Source organism: Elaeis guineensis, chromosome 1 (assembly GCF_000442705.2).
Source record: "Elaeis guineensis isolate ETL-2024a chromosome 1, EG11, whole genome shotgun sequence".
In the NCBI taxonomy this organism is placed as follows: domain Eukaryota; kingdom Viridiplantae; phylum Streptophyta; class Magnoliopsida; order Arecales; family Arecaceae; genus Elaeis; species Elaeis guineensis.
Genome location: NC_025993.2, coordinates 111,675,493 through 111,700,144, shown reverse-complemented (window position 1 = coordinate 111,700,144; position 24,652 = coordinate 111,675,493). Strand labels below are relative to the sequence as shown.

At 34.6% G+C, this 24,652-nt stretch overlaps 1 protein-coding gene and 1 long non-coding RNA gene across 11 annotated transcripts; one reads left to right on the top strand and one right to left on the bottom strand.

Annotated features, from left to right (window-relative positions):
- Positions 1-8,375: 8,375 nt before the first annotated feature.
- Positions 8,376-19,870, bottom strand: LOC105038556 (uncharacterized). Of its 10 annotated transcripts, none has more exons than XR_012142227.1 (8): positions 19,524-19,870; positions 18,398-18,481; positions 18,108-18,226; positions 16,423-16,493; positions 16,232-16,348; positions 14,389-14,455; positions 10,091-10,181; positions 8,376-8,938 (listed from the first exon to the last, which is right to left on the bottom strand). It is a non-coding gene; the product is annotated as an uncharacterized lncRNA (long non-coding RNA). The 10 variants fall into 10 exon arrangements; XR_012142230.1 differs by having other exon boundaries at positions 14,389-14,452; XR_012142229.1 differs by lacking the exon at positions 16,423-16,493 and having other exon boundaries at positions 14,389-14,452; positions 19,524-19,869.
- LOC105038697 (MADS-box transcription factor 26-like) lies at positions 12,153-17,420 on the top strand. Its single transcript, XM_010914574.4, has 7 exons — positions 12,153-12,334; positions 12,478-12,559; positions 14,411-14,472; positions 16,069-16,168; positions 16,256-16,297; positions 16,583-16,624; positions 17,286-17,420. The coding sequence occupies exons 1-7, from the start codon at positions 12,153-12,155 to the stop codon at positions 17,376-17,378; spliced, it is 603 nt and encodes a 200-aa protein (XP_010912876.1). The 3' UTR covers positions 17,379-17,420.
- Positions 19,871-24,652: the final 4,782 nt, after the last annotated feature.

The following is a 24,652-nucleotide window of genomic DNA, read 5'->3' as shown; positions in this document are numbered from 1 at the left end:
AACTATAACTAAACATATTAAATATATGATGCATGAAATCATTACAGTAACTTTACATGTTGAAACATATTCTTCATTTAAAGTTTTCTGTCCTGGTTGTTGTGCCTCCTCTATTTCTCTCCTATAGTTATTGGGTTTTACTATGGTGCTCCAAAAATTTTTTTAGTCATTTTACTATTAACTTTTTTCTAGCCATTCATTCTAAGATGGATAGTATTAATCTATTTATCAGCAACTAGTTTTAACTGGTCATGTGTATGGCTAGTGTAGTAAATAACTTAAATTTCAAATGCAATCCCAAAACCAAAAAGTTGATAGGCCCCACCCCCTCCTCCCCTCCTCTTTCCTCCTTCATCCTCCCTCTTCGTTCCTCCTCCCTCCTTCCCAATACAACACCGCCCCTTCCTACCATAAGGTCAGAGTGTGGCGATGGGGAGGCAAGTAGTGGGCTTGAGTGGCAGAGAAGAAGGGAAGAAGAGGAGTGGCATACATGTGGGCTCGAGCAGTGGAAGGGGAAAGGAGATGGGAAAGCGAGCGGCGTCGGTGGAGAGGTGAGTGGCAGGCTCGATCAATGAAGAGATGGACGGAGGAGGAGGACGAGGAGAAGGAGGAAAGGGAGTGGCTACAGCGGCAGGCTTGAGTGGCAGATAGGTAGGCAGAAGAGGAGGACGGAGAGTGGCATGCAGCGACGAGGAGAAGCTGCGAAGAAGAAGAAGACTAAAAAATAATAAAATATTATTTTTAAAGAAAATAATAAAATACAAAAAAATGATGATAATGTAATATTTTAAATATATTTTATAATAAAATATTATGAAAGGAGCATTGTAGTAAATGCCATAGTTATCTCGTCTAAGTTTGAAATGGATAGATTCGGTTCTATATCATATATGGTTTATGTGTGAAAAATAACCCTATATATTTTACTCCAGCCAATCGCCCGTTCTTCTGTGACCTGCATATTGTGGGATAGAACAAAACCTCTTCAATTAATTGACTATAGATAACTAGATTTAGAGTATTGGGTGTATGTGTGGAGATTGAATCAAGATCCTTTATGTTTTTAGATAGAGTTTGTGGTCTTCAGTCCCATACTAAGGTCCTATTTGAGATTGTTGTTGGTAGTAAAGCTTTTGAAGCTTTTGAAAGTAGAGCTTTTAAGAAGTAGAACTTTTGAAAGTAGAGCTTTTACAAAAAGCTATTTGCTATTTAGTTACTATATTGATAAAGTACTTTAGGAAAAGCAAAACAGCTTCCCTACATTAACCAGAAAGTATTTTTGGAGAAAGATTCAAAATACAACTTTCTCCAAGTAGATCTTTTCAACTTTCTGATAAAGCCAAAACAGCATTCCGATATTTTTATCAAACATCATTGTATCATTCTAAAATACTTTTTGAGAGTCAGAAAGTGCTTTCTGACACTTTAAAAGCTTAGTCAAATAGAACCTAAGACTATCTGAATACTGAAAAATGATACATGCATGATTAAGCCCTCTATTTCATAATATATAAAAATATAAATGTCCTTTGTTCATGGACTATTCCACAATACGTGGATCACAATCCACATAAAATAAAGTTTTCAGATTGAACTTGCCAATTTGGTCTGCCATGAATGAATTACATTCTAACTAAAATTGTAAAGCTTTCAATCTTTAGGACAGTAACAATGGTGGTACACCAAGAGCATCAAGTTTTGAAAAAATTATAAAAATTCTTAAAATTTATATTTATTACACTTATATTCAATAGTTTATAAAATATATGCTTATACACAGTTATATTAATGTTAGCAGCTCAATTTTATCTCATATAACAAGTTAAAACTACCTTTGAGCGAGGAGGAGGATACATATATTTTCTCATGTCTTTAAGTGGCTGTTATATCCTGTAAGATTATTTTGGTCATGTGGTATTTGTGTCCCATTTAAAATTAATAATTTGGCTAATATTCTGTTAAGTTATAAATTAAAGTATTGGATGAAAATAAACTTATGGGTTAAACTTAGGTTTTTCATACTAGTGGATATAAATATAGTTTATCCCTAATTTTAGAGAGGTTTTTGTAATTTATTCCTTTTTGGGGGGGGGGAGGGAGGAGTGGGGAATTTCCAGTAGAATAAACTCGTAAGTACTAATGCCCAGAAATGCACTTAAGAGACACAAAAAGGCAAAGAGCCGTTGTGTGCCTTCTTGTAAATTGAAAATTTGTAAGATTTGTCAATGCCATTCATTGCTAGTGCAATACAAACATGCACCAAAGTAGATATAATGAACCGCTGTAGTGATATTTAGAATACCATCTTCAAATTTTAATGCATCAACAAGTATGGTAAAGGAAGTAAGCATCCACGTTAAGCTACGGCCGAGTAGCATATTTTTTTCTCGACTGTGGAGACTAAGTGTTGTTAATAAAGAGAACCTTGACCTATGCTTTCATGCAGATGCTATTGGTTGTGTTTACTCTAGGGCCAGGGCCATGTAGTGGTGCTGCCTTGCAAAAGAAAAAGAAAAAAAAAAATTCATCATTTCTCATCTAGAAGCCGGAATAGAAAGCATTTTCAGATATGTTGAATAATTAGCCAGCTTCCCCAAGAAATTTGGGGAGCCATATATAGGTTGTCACCAAGACACTTGGTATAAAGGTTCATGCATGCCACCAGCTTCCACAATCTTGCATGGTTAGAGGATCTCTCTCCATTTGAGGGGGGCAATGGCTTCTTTGTGAAGAGCAGAAGGCCACATCATTCCAACAATGATCTTTCAAGGATCAAAAAGACTAAATTCTGACGAAGCCAAGCACTTTGCTTCTCATTTAAATTTATAAAAGCGGCTTGTTGTTGCTATATTTGAGGGCAATTAACTTACTCTCCAATGGCTTCATATATATTTAATAATAAATTTACCAGTATAATATGTGAGCAGAGAAGGTAGTTGCATGGTACAAAATCTAAGTTAAGAGTTAAGACCATGCATGAAACGGCTGGAAAATATTTCTATATCCTGGGTAGAGCTGAACATGGACAGGACTTTTCGTCTAAACTATATACATTTTTTTAGCAGGTCTGGACTTAGTTGAAATTTGATATTTTCTGCACCCAAGCTTGATCCATGGTCGGCTCCAATATTGGAACATCTAGCTGCACCATATCTTAAGAAATATCTTGAAGTGAGTCATGTTAGTGTTAAGTAAATAAATATCTGATCTTAAGAATCATTTTGAGGGAAAGAAAAGATATTTTCTCGTGACCAGCTCATATTTATGATAACATAGAAGGAGAAAGCATCCGAGCATGTGCATGAAAGATGCCACAAAAAAAAAAAAAAAAAAAAAAAAAAAAGGGGGATACAACCATGTATGGGAATTTTAACCATTATTAACCTGAAACTCTGAATCACAGAGTTCATTATTCTGTGTGTGTGTGTGTGTGTGAATCATGAAATGCAAGTCCACAATCTTTTTGTAAAGTAAAATTCATGGATGGTATCAAAGGAACAAGATAGATTCCTAATTATTACCATCTACTTTTGCAAAATCCGTACCAGAAAAGCTATTTTCTAGTCATTATATTAACTTTTGCAACTTAATGCCTAAAAAACTAATATTTTTTTGACATAAAGCAAGGGCTAGGGCAGAAAATACATTGGTGAAGTTATTGGAGGAATCACTTGAGCTAGAATCCTTATGACCAATCTTTTGTTCTGGAAATAGCTTAAATAAATAAGATTGTATTCTCAGTGTAATCATAAAATATAATGTCCCTTCATTAGCCTGTAACGACATGCATCTTTATCCACCAAAGAAATACCTACAGTGAATTATCATGGAAACCACATTTCACTTTCTAAAGAAGTTTTGCAGGTTCTTGTCATGGCACTGCCCTCAAAATCTTCTTCCCGAAGCAAGATGGAAACCCACCATTTTTAATTTGAGGCTATTAAATGCAGTTCAAACGCCCCATACTAGGAGCCAGGAGAACCACCAAGAAGAATAGTTGTGGTGGATTAAAAAATTAAATAATTTTTTGGAGAAGGGACTAAGTTTTTTTTAATTGAAAAATGTAAAATCTTTGCTCTACATATTGCATCTGTTTAAAAAAGTTAAAATTAAAAATTCCACTCAGAATTAAAGATAAATTATACTTACAACCGGTGATTTAAAAATTCTATAGTTATCCTCTTAGATTTATTTTTATCCATCACTTTAACCAGAATGTTAGTTAAACTGATCTAAAATAGAATTCAAATATTATATCAGAAAAAAAATTCAAAAATGATCAAATTAATCTTAAATGACATAGTACCTATTCAAAGGTATATATAAGAAAATATGTGCATCCTCGCCCCGTCCAAAGGTAATTTCGATTTTTCATATGAGACAAATGATTTTACTAACATCATTAATTAAATAAGATATAAACTTAAACTTCATAAATTATTGAGTACAAATATAATAAACATGATCAAGAAGATTTTTATAATTTATAATATATATATTAAAAAAAACACTCTCATCTTACCTCAGAAATAATGAGACTACTTTGTTTTACCCCCAACTCTCACGTCCCTTTTTTTCATTTTCTTAAGGCTTGTCCTTTTGTGGGTAAATACTATAAAAAAATTGGTCAACTTTCTCATCAACCAATTTACGTATATTCTAATACTTTTTAAGATAGATAAGTTACTTTTCTATGGATAATATTTACTCATGAAATAGAAAAAAATCTTATCTATTTAGGAGATAGCTAAATCACTTTCTTATTAATTAGAAAAGTAACCTTTTAATTCATTTCTAATATACCCTTAACCTTATAATAATATAACATAATACAATAATACATAATAATATAATAAATTATATATTAATATTTATAATATATTATACTATATTATTATATATAATAATATTATATAATATATATTATATTATACTAATATAAGATATTAATATTATATAATCTTATAATATATTATACTATATTATCATAATATATAATAATATAATATTTTAATATTTTATATTATAATATAATAATATTATATTATATTGCATGATAATATAATATAATAATATAATATATATCAATATATATTAATATAATATAATATGCTATAATATATTGTAATAATATAATAATATTACAATATATTATATTATATATATTATTATAATACTATAATAATAATATAATATATTTTATATATAACAGTATATATTAATATAATATATTATATTATACTAATAAAATATATTAATATAATATAATATATTAATATATTATATTATGATATTATAATAATATAGTATAATATAATATTTATATAATAAAAAATATTATTTAAAAAATAGATAGATCATAGCAACTCATCTAGAAAAATAGTAATACAAAAGAACATGAGTAACAGAATTTTGAGTCATTTTTCAATGCACAAAAGAATATAGATAAATTATTTTTCTATCTTAATATTGCTTGAAAAATATTTATCAAAAAAATATAGTTTTCTGGATAAATCTTTTATTGGTAAAAAAAGGGCCCTAAGATGCTTGTCTCTTCCCCCTCACAAAAATACCTTTAGAAAAGGCCTTTCTTTTTAATAGAATATGTTTTCCATTCACTAAAACCACTTGTCTGATTTGGACAACTCTAGCATTAAAAGACAAAATTTATTTATATTGAGCCTAATGATCACATAACAAACATTGACCAACACCCAATTAATAATTTAAAAAATATTTAGGCTTTGTTTGGATGCCTGAGCCCCAAATCTTATAAAATTTGTGGGTTGGACCAAGATATTAGTCAGCTGGATTAGGCCTATACCTATAAAAAACCTAGAGAATTATTAGAGTAGACTGGTTTGAATCAAATAGAGAGGAAATTTTTCCCTTGGGATTAGGGCCAGCTCACTCTACTGGTTTTCTGAATGTTTATAAAGATAGATGTAATCTAGCTTAATTTAGTTATTTATATTGACTAATCCATAAATTCTATAGAATTTTGGGCCTAAACATCCAAACAGACTCGTAATATGACAGAGTTTGTGATTACCTTCAACATTATGCAATCATTATTTCATGTTAACAATTATAGTCTAAGGGAAACCACAGCTATTTTTTTATATTTTTATGGTTCATCCAAATAAAATAATATTTATAGTTTAGATTTTCATTCCAGCTCAAAAGATTGATTTGAATATACGTTATTTATAGAAAAGCTAGGCCTTTAGCCAAGATCACAAGGGAAAGATACCAATAGGAGAGAAAACAGAAGAGACCCAGACGAAAGCAAGTGCTTCCACTAAGTTTGCAAGCCAAAAAAAAGAAAAAAATCAAGAATCATCATTCCATTCAAAAAATGTCTTTGATTTTTTGAATTTTAAGATCTTAAATTTACTTGATCAAAGGGATTCTTTCCTCCCACAATTAATTAATTTCTAGGGGTGAAAGTGAATTGGATAATATCCATCGGAATCCACTTTCACAATTAATTATTTTTCTTTTGAATATAGATTGAAATTTGAGTATCTAAATAATATTCATATTTATATCTAAAAAAAATAAATATGTATATGAATAGACAACTATTCAATTCGAATCTAAATATTTAATTTTATGTATAATTTTATTTAATTTTATATAATACTCATAAATTTTTAAGATAAATAAATGAACACATTAACATGCTGTTAGCTTAATTTATAATCTACTTAGTAATATCTTTGTTTCTATAGTTATAAAGCTTAATTATCCAAAATTTTATATCCATACTTCTGATATCTGATTTGTATCTATATTCATTTAAAATAAATATAAATATAAATTTTTACATCTAATTAATATCCATATTCGTATCTGTACTCATCAAAATAAAACAAATGTAGATATGGATATACTACTATGATATCTATATCCAATCCAATTTCAGCCCTACTAATTTCCAACAAATTCTACCTAAAAGCAACCATATATAGGAAATTCTAGTTTATGTGCTAGCTCTAAAACATGCCATTATATTTCTATTATTCTTCATCATTTCACATCATGATGACTACTAAGAACCCTTGTAATAGTCATTGTTTTATTTCCAAAAAATAGTGCTCACGATTGACTAAGGCATCCAAACTCAATTTGGTCCATGGGAGCCCACTTCAAGCATTTGATTGGTCCAACATGGGGCTGAAGTGAGTTTTTCCATAGTCCCACTTAAATCAAACCAAAGTCCTTAGTTAATAAGAGTTCCAATTCTCCAACCTTTCTTTTGCAAGAGGAATCAAATTCTTTTCACCTTTTTTATTTTTTTTTGAGGGAAAGAGGATTAATTTTTTGTGATGCAGTTTGGAGACAAGAATGATAATTTGTTTCACTTTGTAGGTGCAATTGCTAGCGAACCAAGAGCTAGATAATGATTGCGGTTATCCAAAGAACCCATTAGGGCAGAATAACACAGCTTTAGGAAGAAGATCTGAAGTTATCCGGGCAACCCTTTTCAAAAGTTCTCATTGCGGTCCTTTTATTTTTGAAGCATTGTTGGGCATCTTTTGTGTAACCTTTCACCTCTTAACCACCTTCTACCTAAATCTTTGTTATTTAAGGTTGGCTGGACCACCTTAACTCGAGTGCGTGAAATTTATTAGGCATTGATTTTGTCATAGATATTTTCATGCCTCACTAATTGTCAAGTGATTCCAAATTTCTTGTTTCTAGGCAACGAAACGGCTTTCAAGTAATTTAGGATGCATTTGGATTTGCGATCATAACTGAAATTGAAATTGAAATTAGAATCGGAATCAAACTAAGATTTGATTACTATGGATGAGTAAGGATCGAGTTTTAGAGGATTGGAGCATTTTCTATTTTCTCTGAAAATCAAAATAAAATTGAAATTCTCTTTAATAAAATGATTGAAATAGAAATTACTCATTTTATTTTTATTTCAAAATTTAACTACTTCCAACCAAACATACACTTAAAGTATGCACGGATGGAGCATAAGGCTTATGCATCTAATTTGTTTGTACTGATCGGATAATACCACCCCTCACACGGGCAGAGGGATAGGGTTTTGTTTCATGTTAGCCAGCCCTTGAGGATGGGACAGGTGTATGATGGAAGGTGGGGATTAGCCTCTCCTAATCTCATATAAATAAAAAAGAATAACCTATTTTAAAATGCTTGCACGAGCTTCCTTTACTTCCTCATTGACTGCCATTTAGCATTTCTACCATCTCATGGTTTGTATGCGTTCACAGCACATTCATGAGACTTGGTAATCAATATGGCTTACCTATTAAGGTTTAATTCCAGTGTTTTCACAAGTTGTTCCAAAATTTTTAGAAATCCACGTATCCAATTATTTTTATCCCACATCTGGATGCATAGCAGACCACCAAAACACTTTTATTGGTGACTCAAGGTTTTGCTGTCCACATCCATGTATCAGTTGACAAAATTAATAAAAAAAAAAAGAAAAAGGAAGAATACCAATCCTCAATCATAATTTGATTTTATCCACCAAAACAAACCATTATTTTGCATCTCCATCAACCATTAGCTTTATCTTTTAGCCATCACCCAAGCTTCTTCCTCCTGCACCATGTGGTCTCCACTCCAGTGCTGCCGCTTTGTGGTAAAGAGATCTCCTTGTTGATTGGGAGTTTGGAAGTTTGTGCAGATGTTGGAACTTGGAACCACTACCCTTTGAAAAAGACATGAACCATTTTCAAGCCAAGCACAGAAATATAAGTGCTATGCTTCTTTATTCAAAGGATGCACATGTTTAGAGAATCTCATAGGCACTACAGAGGCATTTGGTTCCCTTGTCCACCGGGAGCAATCTCAATGCCCCCTTTTTGCCATCTATTAACACTTGTCTTGGCATTGTACTTGGCTCCGCGTGATCTCCTCTCAGCCAAACAAGTCGCACATTCAAAATATTCTGCCAGATCATGAAACATTTCTCAATTAGGAGCACTGGGATAAAGGAGTAGAAAAAACAGTTGAAATCTGTGATGTTTTGACTAACAACATATAAATCTATGAAATTCTCAACTCATAAGCACAGTTAGAATATTTTCTAAGACTTCGGGAAAAAAATGTTTGTCATTCTTTAAGCCTCATCTGCAATAATTAAACTGCTTCCAAATTCTTTGGAAGTTTGAAGTTGTCAAAATTTGTTGAATTTTACATGCCTTATTGAACGAACATTAATGAACTATTGACAGATTTTTTTTTTTTTTTTTTTGTCAGCATAATTGCTTTCCATGCTTTGACCTGTAACTTGCATATAATTAGTTTTACTCTTTTAAAATAAATTTTAAATTTGATGATTGTTTTAGTTACCATTCTTAATCTAAATCACTCTCAAGTACTAAAAACTATCCCTCTGAGCAACTAGATGCTTCAGTCATGTCCTATTTAGAGACTAGGCTTTAAAATGGCCAATCAATTACCAATTAAAAGACATCCTTGAACATTAAGGGATAAAGTCAGAATGAATGACTTTAATAGCTTTCATGGCCAATGTCAAATATATTTGACAAATGGTGAAGCAGATTTTATTCGCACATCATTGCTCTAAACTCGATTGAACTCTTTGACCAAGTAGCGAATGCCTTTTCCTCTGGTTCATGCCCAAAACTAAGGATTCATTGGCCTAGGCATAAGAAAATCAAGGATTCACCAACTCAGTGGTCCTGGCTGTCTCACTGATCAAACTACGTTTCATTTATAGGATTGATAGGAATCAGATCTTCAGTTGGTAGCTATGGCCTACTCCTATCAAATCAGTTGACCGGAATGCTTCAAACTGATATAAAGTGGAAGATGTACATAGATATTGCAAATTATCAACCCGCACATCAAATATCTGGTGGGAAAGTTAGCTTTCTAATGACACTTCCTTTTAAGAAATTTTTCTAAATCACCTCCCAGTGGTTTACCAAAATCATTCTCATAAAAATAACCAATATATGGACCTGAGGAAAGAAAATTTGCTACCAGAAGATTCATGAATTTTCTTGAGGTCAATATGACTACAAATGTAGCTAGTAAAATGAATTTAAACTCATTAAAGAATATAAAGTCTTACCTCTTCGAAAAAAATAAAAAAGCTGGTATATAGAGCAAGATCAAGACTCTTGGAAATCTGTCTCTCAGCATTAAACATCTGATTCCTAAGCCTGTAACACATCAAGAAAAAATATATAATCAAATTGGACAATCTTCAAGTTGTCATAGTAGTTTATTATACAGTCAAGAGGAAAAAAGAACACTGATGCTTTAAAAAAAAAAAAAAAAGGCTCTATGTATGTGATAACTTTGCTCTCCCTGATTTACATGTAATACTATGGAGGGTGGCCAACAAATCAAGTATCTCAGCACTTTAGAAATTGACCATTCATAAGAGGACAGTAAGGATACGGTTAGCAAAGTCCAATGAACTCTCTTCCATGTCTTTCCATTTTTTAAGGAAAAGTGGTTGGAATCTTATAGAACTTTATGCAATGGATAAAAGCATCCAGGTGGCACACCACAAGATGTCTCCACCTCCAAGTGTGCCATGTGGCATTCTCCAAACCCTAACAATGCAATGTCGGATTTGAAGATCTGCCATAAGAGAGAGGGAGGGAGAGGATTCCACCCATGAATTATTGATTGGAATGGATTCTTGGCCTCTAAGCAAATAAGAGAGGATATTTGGACTCCCAGATAAATTTGTTTATTTGCTCAACAGCCTTGCAAACTCTTAGAGCCAAACTACCCAAGAGCTGGTGGTTTTCTCATTTAAATCAATACAAAGCAAAAGCATGAGAGCCATTGATGTGATGCCTTTTGAGCTGAACGAGACAAAAGATGATGTCCTAATTTTATGCATGCATAAAGGAAATATTGGATCACTAAGCCTGAAAAATGACACAGAATGTCACTCCCCCTAAATTCAAATTACTAATCTATTGTTAACAGTTTAATAATGACAAACCCTTAAGATAATAAGAGTATAAATACGCTCCACAATGTGCAGAAAAAAAAAGAGCTACCTTCAGAACTTAGCAAGATCCAAGTTCACTTCACAACTTAGACCAAAAATCAATGCTGATGGATCTTATGTCGTGTTCCAATTACACATCTTAAAGTCTAGTCATACATATATAGCTAAAACTGAAACCTAACTTTTTTGCTTCTAAGTAGGACTAAACTAACATCTCCATTTAACCAAGTTTTAAAATAATAGCAGTCTCATACACAAAAATGATTTTCCAACAAAATCTCCAAAAAGGAAGGAAACAGCTTATGTACTTAAGTGGTCCTGCTTATGCTTGACCTTAATGATACATGGCGACAAGTAGGCTTTGAAGGTCAAGCATAAATAATCTTGTGCAAAATGCAAGATCCCTTCCGACAGGAAGGAGTTAGCTCGAAAGAGACACATGGGATTGACACTCTCGATTCAACAGTCAAAGCCAGTTCCAAATATCTGGCAAAAAATCAACTGTTGCCGCTAAGTCCGGTCAAAAACTAAACAGCCATGCTCTACAAGGCTCCACTAACTATAGAAGTGCATAAAAAGTTACATATAAAAAATTCAAATATTTAAACAAGGAAAAAAAAAAAGCAAGAATGATTGCTTCTCCGTTTCTACTAGTGAAACCATGGATTTCCTATGCTGCTTATTCCAACTTCATAAGGCCTTTGAGAGGCCAAAGCAAAAAGAGAACATAAGTACTTTAAAAATTGATCTTAGAGACCAAGTATTTGACATGTTGGATCAAAAACAACGGTCTAAGCACCAATTGTGAAGCCGCTTAAAGCATAGACTTTAGAGAGTATAAACCAGACACAGTAGAGGGCGGCTATAAATTGCCTTTTTCCTGGAGAAAGAGATAGGCATGGTCACTGTGGCCCCCAGCCCATGGGAAGGGCCCTGGAGAGTGCTCACAATTGCACAGTAGAGATGACAACCTCACTGATGTGTAAAGACTGGCCAACAAGTTATTCCTTCTCCAATGAGCTACTATATGAAGGTCACCCCCAACCTCAAGGTGATCATGTTTGTTGCCTCGCAAGAGAGGGGAGCAAAGAGCTTGAAGTGGTGCAACAACCTCAAAGCTAGTCTAAACTAGTAGGAGGTTGTCTGCATTAGAGGACAAAAGATGGCACGCGGAAAGGTGCAGATGAGACGGATTGAGAACCCTGTCCAGCGGCAGGTCACCTTCTGCAAGCGCCGAGCCGGACTGCTCAAAAAGGCTAGGGAGTTGTCAGTGTTGTGTGGTGCTGATATTGGCATCATTATATTCTCCACCCATGGCAAGCTTTATGAGCTAGCCACTAACGGGTTTGTATCCATGTATCTCAATATTTCAACTTTGTAAAGCTTGGAGCTCCTATCATTGACTTACAGTAATCTGTGGAATGTGCGGTGCAAGGTCATGGGATGCTTGATAATCACTAATGAGTTTATTGTTGTCAATATCGAAGGGACATGCAAAGTTTGATTGAGAGATACAAGAGCATTGGTGCAGAAGCTCAAATTGAAGGTGGTGAAGTGAATCAACCTCAGGTCTGTTTTACGTTTATGCTTTATTAGGTCACAGAATTATGTTGAAGTTGTACAGTTTTGAAGACAATGAAAATTTACTGAATGGTGCTCTTCATAGCAAGTTAAGTAACTAACAAGACAGGGGAAAGAGTGATGACTGTCTACATGTAAGAAAAATAGTCAGAGAAAAAAAATCCAACAAGGCTAAGCTTTTATCTTGTTATTTTCATAAGTCCATCTTCCTTTCATGGTATTTTAGTTTTTCTTTTGCCCATTTATGTTTCTATTTGTTTGAATTAGTTTCCATGTGATGGAGAGAATGACCTCGTGCATATAGGAATAACATGGGAGATAAGATTTTTTTTCTTTTTAGGCCAAATTAATCATAATGAGATAAGGCTTCTGGATCTGGCTATGGTTTCCTATACAGATTTGTCATAGTAGGCAAGCTTGGGTACAGCAGACCACAATATCAGCACAGTAAAGATACTAAAAGTGATAGCAGTCAGCTCTAAGAAGCAATCCTTCTTTCAAATAAGGATTGAATTTGTGGAGATTTTTCACTTTTGCTTTAAGAAACACATGCGCAGATTTAAGCTGGTTAACAGTTAATTTCTTCTGGAAGGTATACTCTCTCGTCCCACCCAGAATTCTAGAAAGATGGACAAGGAGAGCAACCAGAAAATCTTTTTAGTGGCTCAGTAGTTTGGATCAGTCATCCTCAAAAGTCTGGCACTCAACCAGCACAAAAGATTGATGGCTTTCCACTGCTAACAAGAAAAGAGCAATGGGATTAAGCTGACTAGTTATGATTATTGTTTAACCTCTATTTTCTTAAGTTCGAAGTAAACAGAGAAATAAATTGAGTTTTTTTTATTTTTTATTTTTTTTATAATCCTATGGAGTTGTGCTCCTCTTTGATTGAAAGTATAAAGTATAAGGAGGAAAATAAATAGGTATAACACTTCATTTGATTTATCCAGTTCAGTCTACAATTACATGTAGTATGACTCTAATAGAAGATTGCATACCCCATTTTCTGAAATCATATCCAAACTGGAAACCAAGCAAAATATACTCCGTGGAAAAATACAACTAAGATAGAGGACCAATTACTAATCCAAAAGTAGTTATGCTTGACCTTAATTTATAGGCTTGTACATCTATCATGGCCACATGAATTTCTTAAACAAGTCTATCATGGAATGCTGCTTCTGTTGATATATTCTCGATGAGCTCTGTATTAATGTTTGTCATGGAATGAGATGTTCCGTGGAGAAATCATAAAATTGCTACTGTAAAACCTACTTCTGAATTGCCACTCTATTTGGATCATAGAGATGGAAATGGAAATTATGCCATGAATACAAGCATTCTTCTTATCTAATGAGTCTACAAAGCAGTCTTTCAGTTTAGACCAGTAAGCTTTTTTATTAGCAGTTTTCATCAGCTTACTGCAAATGCCCGTACTGCAAAATGACTAGAGATTAGCTGTTTCACTCTCCAAATGCTTGAGTTCACCAGACTCAATCCTTCCTTGATCAAGGGTTCATAAAATCAGGTCCATCAAATTTCTGAGATAAATTTTTCAGTTTTCTGATCTTTAAAATTAATAATTTTGGTAAAGGCAGTTATAGATGGTCTGAGAGAAAGATGAAACTTCTATGCATATATGCACTTCATATCCTCTAAATGTGTGGAAGTAATGTTCAAATCATGCATCAATGTAGAAAAATATATATTCATGAATGCATTAGAAATAATTAAATAACATAATAAGCCAGCAAAGGGAATGTGTAAAATTAGTGAAAATATAAACAACTGTGCATCTTCTACTTCATTTTGCTTACATATTTTTCTCCATATGGACAGGTCTCAGAACAGGAGATATCCATGTTGAAGCAAGAGATCAATCTGCTGCAGAAGGGCATAAGGTAAATTCTCATGTCAACAGAACTACATCCACTTTTGTTCTCCAACCATGCTTACAGAAAACTTGTACTATAATTTTAATTGGTTTATCCCAAATAATCAATTGGGTGCATTGCAAAGTAAGACAATTTGGGCGCAGGGGGGGGGGGGGGGGGGGGCGCGCACGGAAGAGAGCACAAAAACATAGAGCAGGAAGAATCCCTTTATTGGGGGGGTGGTGGACAAAAACATAGAGCAGGAAGAATCCCTATATGTGATATACAACCGCAGGTCCATATGAAAAAGAATGAGATACATCTCCATCCACAGTCCCACACAAGAAAATAAAAAAAGAATGTGTTGGAGAAGGGATGAAGCTAGTTTCCAATATTTAATTCCTTGTAGAGAAAAGACAATCTCAATTGGAGGGAAATGCTCCTCGATTTAGTCAAGACTAAAAGGAAGAAATAAGAGTTAAAAAAGAAAAGAAAACAACATAAGACAATTAACATTCCCTGACCCCTATATTTGATGGAGCCTTTTTCTCAGATCTCTCAGTAGCTTAAGTCTCAGATTTTACCAAAACCTAAACCCTGTACCTTATTTTTGGAGTCCTTTGTAACCAAATAAAGATCTACAGGACTCCCAACAACAGCCTAGCACCAGGGTTATGTGAAAAACAAGGAAATAAACATCCCTTAATATGAAAAATCTAAAACTGATATGTAACAGCGAATGCTTATACAATAGGTGTTAGCAATTTTAGATGCCTATGAAAGGAACTATGCAAGGCATGGAGTGTGTACTTATCTAGCAAGTCATGCAACTAGAAGCTTTCCATAAGAAACACATGTTATCTCGGTGAAAATTAAGACAACAGTTTACCCAAGAAAGCACACATTCCAAAAAATAAAACCAAATGCAAAGAACCTAAAGGACATTTTTGAGTCCTTCATTTTGCCTTAGAACTCTCTTGAATCCAAAAGTTTCAGTCTCTAACCGGTAGCAGTGGACCCTGACTTTATGGCACCTCCTTCAAAACAACTTATTGTTATTTAGCAAGAAATTGAAATACGATCTACTTTCCTAATTCCATCTAGTGCATCTTTAAACCATAATAAATTGAAATGTATAAATTAATACAACCCCACAGTTGTTGCATTTGCATCATTTATACTTAGGCTTTGACTTACAGCTGATTTGTGGCAATATAATGATTGTTTGGACAAAAAAAAGCTGATGCTCATGATGAATGTGGGCAAATCATGTCCACTCTATGGCACAATTTTCTTGTTTCCTGAGGAGATTTTCTCTTGGTTCTCCTCATATACTTCCTAGAAGGCCTAAGTCAACTTTGCGGCTCATTAATCAAGCCTGATAAGTACACTCCCATGCTTGAACAGCATCATTTTCTAGGACCTCTTATGCAAAATTTAAGACATCCTTAGCCATTTTCTGAATGTTGGTTCTCTGTGTGTGTGTGCACGCACGTGTGCATGCATGTGTGCATGTGCGCACATACAATTAAACAACTTTATATTACTTTCTTTTTATCACAAACAGATAAAAGACAAACAAACATTTTCTGCATTGAGATATGAAAGATAAAAGGATGGCAGGTATATGCATGGAGAGGGAGAAGGACATATGACACTTGGTGAATTGCAAGCCTTGGAGAGGCATCTTGAAATATGGATGTGCCACATTCGTTCTACTAAGGCAAGGATGCTTTGTTTATTGCCTTTTATCAAGTTAAGGTGACTCAGGATTTAAATGTCTAACCTTAACTGATCTCTACATTAACAGATGCAGATCATGTTCCAAGAGATCCAATTGCTGAAAAACAAGGTTAGTCTGAATACAAATCATGCAGGCTTCCATGATATTGTGAATGCTTCTCTGTCAAAAAGAAAGGGGAAAATCATGATGTCTACCATTGAATTGAAACTAGTCCTGAGCCCTAAACAACTTACTAGTATCAAAGATAAATAGATTTGAATCCTGAAGTCAAGACCGTGGAGCATGCTTGCAACTCTGCATTATTCTAATGCATAAAAGCTCAAACTTAGATCAATTAAAAAATGTTGGCAATGTTTTGCTTCCAACCTATTTGATACTTCTCTGGTTGTGCAGGAGGGCATACTGAAGGCTGCTAATGAAATCCTTCAGGAAAAGGTACTCTTATTGTAAAAGTTGGTATTAATGGTGCAAGGAAATATTTTAATCTGCATATGAATGTTAGGTACTATTTTGTACTTATAGATGACAAGTAAATTATCTTCAAAATCAACTTGTTATGATAAGTAATTAAATATTTAAGAAAGAGTAAATGTTTTCCATTTTTCTTGAACTATCATTAATGAAACAATCATCATAACAATAATTAAGATTATGATCATTTTTGTGCAGGCTCCATGACTCCTACAATATTATATATAAGAAGTAAAGAAGCTATATAAAATAATCTCTGATCTCTTTAATATTTATGCAAATAGAAATTCTCTTTCTGATATTCATTATCCTTATTGCAATTCTCTCTCTCTAGTCATCTATAAAAGTTTCTAGTAGCTTCTGGTTCCTGTATACTCTTCATGTTTGTTTTTTCTGTAATATGGATGGCATTAAAGTTCCTAAAACTCGTAGCATTTGTTAAGAAATGTATGATGACATAGCAAGTAAAGAAATTTTCACAAACAAAAAATCATACTAATATTTTTTTCAAAAAAATTTTGGTTAGTGTAGCCAAATGGTTCCTCAGTATTTTTAGTGCATAAATTATGAAATAATAGAGGATATGGTGTAATTGCACTGATATTTTTCTTTCTCCAACACGCAGATAGCAGAGCAAAATGGGCTTTTTGATATAGGTGCAGTGACAGCAGGCATTCCATATCCACTAACCATACAGGATAACATATTTCAAATTTAGTAGTTCTCAGTTAGGCTATTAGTGCAATGGATGACAATAAAGCTTGTGGAGATTTCTTATGTGAGGTTTGTTGGTGTCTGTCCTAAGAACTGGGCCTGTGTATGCTACCTATATATTCCAACACCTTATCTTGAATGTCGGATGTTATTGTATTTGTTGCCCCGGAGACTAGGGATTTACTTTCTCTTCTATGAGTGCCAATAATCTAATGTGAAGAACAAATTATCAGTCCTCTATTTACTGTTTTACTGGTTTAATTAGAAGAACTGTTACTGGATGGAGTGGAGAATGCAGCAGAACATAGCACCACTGAATCTGGATTCTGTACAACCTAATAACCATTTACCTTAAGTTCTACGGTGAAAAATCTTGTTGCCACTTGGTTTTCTTTAAATTAGCATGAATCATGATATGACAGCCCTATAGGAATTGATCTTCCCAAGATACAACAATGATTTCCTATATAAAAAATTTAACTAACAGGACATAAGAACAATGGATGATAGATTTTTATTTTTTTTGAGAAAATCAACAACAAAAAATACACTAAACAGTCATTGTGTGGGAGGAAGTGCAACCTTCCCGAATCAAACAGTGAGAGTCACTACTATGTACGAATATTTGCAAGGTGAAAGAAATTAGCTGCAGCTAACCAGTAACCCAGAACATATACACAATTTTCTAATGTATCCAAATTCCAAAACAAAAGGATTAAGCTTTTATCGTTACCTAGCAAGCAAAGCATTGATCACACTCAACAAAATATGACAAGATGACCTGATGAGCTTTAAAAGCTTTAGTTCACTAGATGATGATGGGACCTGTGCTCCTGCCGCCTTCTGCCATACCTGATCAAGTATTTAGAGAAAGCGATACTAATTATACACAGCAGATCAGGACACTGCTTTAAGTATTTGATGCATGTGAACTGCATAACAAATATAAGATACTAATAGGGTTTCAGGCATGCATGCTTTAGGCATCACAAGACAGGATACTTAGAGTCATCTTCCCACCACCTTGTTAAAGTGTGACACTAGCAACTTGTTCATCAACCTTATAAAGCACCCTCAATTGTTTTGTGACTGAAGATGCAAAGGTACCTGCACAAATAGCTCCTCTCATGCTGCCGAATTACAAGCTGTAGTGACCTACTATAATCAAAGAATGAAAAACAAGAAAATTGTTCCTCAACCTACTTCTACCTTTATAAGCATTTTTTGCACTGGAATCCCATAAAAGGAAAAAAAATGTTTAGTTGATAAGAAATTTAAAACATAGTATGTACTTCACTAGGATATCCAGAGCCTAGATGTACTTGTTTGCCCAGGTTATTTATCATAGGAAGTAAAGAACTGGAAATGAAATTTAAAGGAGCACCGGAAACAACTTGAAACATGGGAATAAGATTTTTATTGATACCATAGTTATTTTAGATTCTGCATTTCTTTAACAAGTTATAACTTTTTCCTAAATTATGCAGATAGCTTACAACCAGCATTCTACTTTAAAGGCCCAGCTGACCAAATTCAACTTTTCCCAATTCTTCATTAAACACTATTGCATCGGTTCCTGAAGTGGTGGACTATCATTATTTGATACTAGCTATAAGTTTGGACAGTGAATAATCCCAATAAAGTAAGAATAGGAAAATTTACTTTTTGGAATTTTAGAAAAATCTGAAAAGCATTTTTTTACATATTTTTCCCCTCTAGCCATGTTGAACATGCACCTAAAAGTTATCCATTTAGTCAAATATAGCAACTAAATCCATGCAGTAACCAAACCAGGCCTAATCAAGTGTACTGCTCCCACTATCTTTGCCTTTTGCCAAGACACAGATTGCAGCCACTACAAAAAAAAAACCGATGAAATATTTTAAAATTAGAGCATCAAACTAGCTTTAATTCAGAGCTTCTCCCGCAATTTAACAACCAAATCTCCTGATATATTATGAACGGAAGAAGGCAAGCTAATTATAGCTAATAATCTATTAATTGATTAATACATAAAAATAAACGACAAAAACAGAATAATAAAAAAACCCTCCAATGGAGTCAATTCACCCACTGTCGTGGGCCATGAAGAGAAAAGCCTAATATTTTAGGGTTTAGGGAGAAGAGGAGATCGAAGACAACAACAAACCAAGGAGGCTCCGGCATGCGACGGGAGAAGGCGACGAGAGGGGGCGCGAGAAGGTCTCCAGAGAGGCCACTGGGGTGGAGGGGAGGCCGTCAAGCGGCAGCGCCGCCTTGGCCTTGTCACCCGTCTCCACGGACTTGAGAGCCACGGATTTGGGAGGAGTGGTGGCAAACGCCGCCGCCTGCGTGTTAGGGGAGGCCGGCTGGACGTCGAGGCCCGAAGGCGAGGTCGTGGCCGGACGGACTCTCGTCGAGGGACTGCGAAAAAGAAATGCTTCAAAGGCCTAGTTATAGTTTGAGCAGAACAAGGACCTTGGCTAAATTTTCCTCCTCTGACTTTTTTTTTTTTTCTCTTGGGGTAACCAGATTGTTCATGCAATTCTAGCAGGAATACATAAAGTTAGAAAGTAGAGTGTCTTCTTGGAAGGCCAAAAAAAAAAAAAAAATTCTAATATTAATTTACAATTTTTTTGATATAATCTATTACATAAAAAATCATACAGTCAACAATATTATTGACCTCATGATAGACATAACGCATCACAATAAAAGAGCAGCATCCTGTTATGCACTAAATATCATGAATAAAAGAGTACATCATCATTGGTGATAGTTGTCCGAATAATTAGATCACCATCGTGACAAAGTCCCCTACAATCACTAGTCTCTCCACTCCTAGCCTCAGTTTGACATAGATAATGCCTGACCAAGCTATCTGCAGCTTTATCATCAGAATCAATGTTGTCGGTAAAATGATATCCGTCAATGATCAAAAAATTTAAAGTCCGAATTATGGATCATAAATCTCATGCCCTCTATTATTTCTAACACTATCATTGAAGTTGAACTTGAAATAACCTGAAGATAAAAACTCTCATGTGATGAACATCAGTTGGGATGCTGTCGAAGCAGCGGGGGCTCATCTTGTAGGGATGGGACTAGTTTGAAATTGAGTTGAAATCCTTACTCTATTATTTCATGAAATATTTTGCATCCTATTCTTTGACTACCTGAGGCTCAACTTTGGGTACACACTTGAGCTAGTCTCGGCAAGCAGCCTGTTGAGACTAGTTATGAAGTTACCCAGGATCAATTAACTACAAGATCTCATGTTTGACAAAACTTTGCTTCCGGTTCTTTGCCTGTCGGAGGGCTCACCACTTGAACTAGTCTCGGCAACCCCAGTGCCGGGACTAGTTCAAACATCCTACCAGGGACAAGTTAACTTCTAGTCCCTCACTTTCCATGAAATTTTCTGTTTGATTCTTTGATTTGTGCGAACCTGAACTTTGGGCTATTCTTGAATTAGTCCCGGCAAGCGGGACAAGCTAAAACATTACCAAGCGAAATTAATTAGAGGTCTCTATTTTTTGTGATATTTTACAACTAATTCTTTTTGACTATTGGAGACTTTGGATCCCTTGTCACTCCTAGAATGGCTAGAGTGGCAACCAGTAGTTTCCTGAGGTCTCCAATGTTTGAAAAGTATCCCAACACAGCAAGCTTAATTTTGGCCTTGGCCACCATTATCACATGGATCAATGATCTTGTTCATACTGCAGCTTTGGTCCTTTGCTTCAAGATATTCAATATTTTATTTCTCCCTTCAAGGCTGATCATGAGCTAAAGGAGACCTTCCGAAGGATTGGTTGGCAGGTTAAGATTTTATTTGTGATTTTCTTATGAACTTTGTCATTCCTTTGTGGTATAATCATCTTTTAAATATAAATATAAAGAATTCAAATAATATTTTCTGTCTAATCATAAGAAAAAGGCAAAATCCATACGACTATACAATGGATGGATCTTAGATATTTAGACGGAATCAAAGAATCTAAATAATATTTTTTGACTGATCTTTTTTTTTTTAGGTAAGATTCTAGATTGTGACAAATAGTATAAAAAACAAATCCAACCTATGGTTCATATGGAGTAGAAGATATTATAGCACGTATTCATTTAGGTTAATCCTGAGCTGATCGTGGTATTTGTGATTAGATTTAAATAAATTTAAACATTTAACTCGATAAGAATATCAAGACTTAAACAAAAGGAGTATGAGAAGATCCTTACATACATGTATTAATTCTACAAGGCTAAGAAATCAAGATAATATCTTTCGGCTAGCGTTTTTGAATGAGTTTCTAAGTTGTTGTAAATAGTATCTACCTATGCTCTAAAGAATTGATAGAATTATCTCAAAAAAAAAAAAAGAGAGAGAGAGGGAGAATTATTTGCAAAAATTGTTTTATAGGTTTCAAATATTCTGCCAAATCTAGGAGGGAAAAAATAAGAAAAGGAACAGAATAGGGGAAGGCCTTCTTGTTGAATTTGATCAACGACTCCGTCAGCCAAGTCAGTTCATTAAAACCAGACTCATTGTAAAAGGATTTAAAACTTCTGTTTCACTATGCTTTTTTTTCTTTTGATGTAAATAAAAGTCATGGAAAACAAGTTCTATTGTACAGATTCATCAGTCAAAAATGATCTTCAAATCTCTTATCACATACTTTTTGTCAACCTCCTCTCAACAGTCTGCTCACGTCAAAGACCACTTTGCCCTTATCTCATGAACAATTAGACTAAGAAATAATCAAATCTTTGAAATATATTTTTCATATGTTTTTAAGTGCTGTAAAGAAGCTACATATTTCTATTACTGCTCTGAAGATTAAGGAAGAAACTAAGCACTTGAAGTTTTTGATTTATTTTTTATATATACAAAAAAATGACTGGTTAAGCTGGGCCATAGCTATTCCTTATACAAAACTTCCCCAGGTAGCTAGTATTGTCAAAAGAATATTGTAACACTAGTGGTCGTAATAATAATAAAAGGTACAAAAGAGAAAGGATAGACTTCACCCCTACTCTGGCACCAACATTCATCAACTGTGCGACCTCAGAATGACTAAAAGACTACCACCAACTTTGGGCTTCAAGGTCCACTCCAGTATGAGGTGGATGATGACCATCTCTGGTAGGTTTCCAATCTTAAGACATGCAGCCAGAAATCAGTGGCAAAGAGGATAGTCTGAGGCTATAATTCTATAGAGGGAGCAAGCCAATATGTCTCTGGATGTTTCCAATTTGAACCTTTTTTTAAAAGAGAAGCAATTTATTAATCTTGTACAATTCAATTCGGAAGGTTAACAATTCAGTCTAACCCCATTAATCCCTTTGGTGATGGGTTGGATCATTTGCCATGTCCAAGTTCACCCCAAGCTCTTCCTATAACCTACTTTTAGATCTAAAACTGCTCTGGCCCGGTTTAACTTTTCCCAGAATCTTAGAGTGGACAATGCATCACAATGTATAGCATCTCATCCACCAATCAAGTCGAAAAAATATTGAAGTATCTGGTGGAAGGCATCTACCAACATTATTTGAAATATATGTAGTAGAATATATGATGTTGCCCCATGATAATTATAGGATTAGTGTTATTACAACTCAATGATTTGGGTACAAATTAAATCCTTATTGATTGCTAATATAATCTGGATAAATGTCACGAATGAAAAGCATAGAGCTAGCATGCCATGTTAGATAATTTTAATCTTTTATGTCTAGATCGTGCTTCTATGTTCAAGCAAAAATCAAATCATAAATAAATCATACCTTGCACCATCATGTATCTAATATGATAATCCGTAGCCCACTGGATGTTTGATCTTCTTTCGTCGGACGTCTGATCTTCTCTCTCGTCACCCTCCTCCTTCACGTGGACAATCGATGAAAATCATTTACACCTTTTTGAGAGCTGGAAAAAAGATCAGGGTTCCTCTATATTTATATCTGTACTTGTCTTGTCCCATCAAAAGACTAACTTTTAATTAGAATCGAACTTCTGGTTCAAATCTTATTGAGAATAGATCTCTTTAATTAATTGGGCTCACTGTAATTGATTCAGTACACGTGGCTAACTCAAAGAATTAAATCTGACTAAGTGATAATTAGACCACATATTAAGAGTTAAATCTAACATTTTCCCACTTGGCCTATGTTATTACTTAAAAATAACTCTTTAATTTTTTTCAAAAATATTTTACTTAAAAAATAAAAATATTTTAATTTTCAAAAATAACAGTCGTGAATCAAATTGCGTACTCATCTTTTTTAAAAAAAATATCCAATTATCTATTCCTTAATAGATCCTTTATACTTTGATTAAGTGAAAATTATTAATGTAGATCATAGCAGTTATACATCTCAATTGATATACTTCCTTTCATATATTATGACATTAATAATCCTCATTTAACCCAGTCTTATATACTAGAGTATATAGGCTATTAAAAATTATGATGCCTATGATAATGGTCCCACTATTATGTTATGTAAATGATACTTTTGTTTATTTTAATTTTGACAAAAGTCAACCATAATGTATACAAACAATAATTAAACAGAAATAATAGTAGTCATTAAATTATTAAGAGATCTTAAAATAAGTGTCTATTAGAAATTAAATATCTCAATGACAAATGCCCATAACTTTTACATGCTCTTTGAAAATTTTGGGTATCAAATCTGTTAGGATTTGACGCCTCGAGATTCAGCCCACATTGAGCCCACAGCGAGGTTCGCGGCGAAAAACGGAGTCCAACGAGATCAAGATCACCTGAATCGGAGCTCGGATGGAGGAGATACAAGCTTTTGAAGTCGGCACGAGAATCGAGACGGTGGAGGACCGCCGGCGACCGGCGGCGGGCGGCGGCGGCAGCGGCGCGGCCGCAGGCGGCGGCGCGCGGGACGCGGGACCCAGGCCCAAGCGGGATGCGCGTCCCAGGCCCGTGGCCCAAGCGGGCGCGCGGCCCAGCCGGGCGCGCGGCCCAGGCACGCGCAAGCCCGCGCGCAGGCACGGCCCAGGCCAGTGGCCTGCTGGCCCCCTTGCCCCGGTCCACCGTGGACTGGGTGGTCCACGGCGCGGCCTGTAGACCACGTGGGCATTTCCCATGCGTTTCTCGCGGTCCACGGCACTATTACGTGGACCGTAGCGCGATCGAACGGCCCAGGGAGATTCCGATCTTGATCCGACGGTTCAGGGGGTTTTTTGGCTTTGTTTAGGACTCCTAATCCCTCTCTAATCAAGTTTAAACTCGATTTAACCCTTTAAAAGGGTACTGTGACGAA

Bases quoted from the DNA above. Each gene is read 5' to 3' on its own strand.
- LOC105038697 (XM_010914574.4), top strand. From the start codon at position 12,153: ATGGCACGCGGAAAGGTGCAGATGAGACGGATTGAGAACCCTGTCCAG. The intron at 14,473-16,068 runs GTAAATTCTCAT...AAAGGATGGCAG, and splicing joins CTGCTGCAGAAGGGCATAAG to GTATATGCATGGAGAGGGAG. The intron at 16,625-17,285 runs GTACTCTTATTG...TCCAACACGCAG, and splicing joins ATGAAATCCTTCAGGAAAAG to ATAGCAGAGCAAAATGGGCT.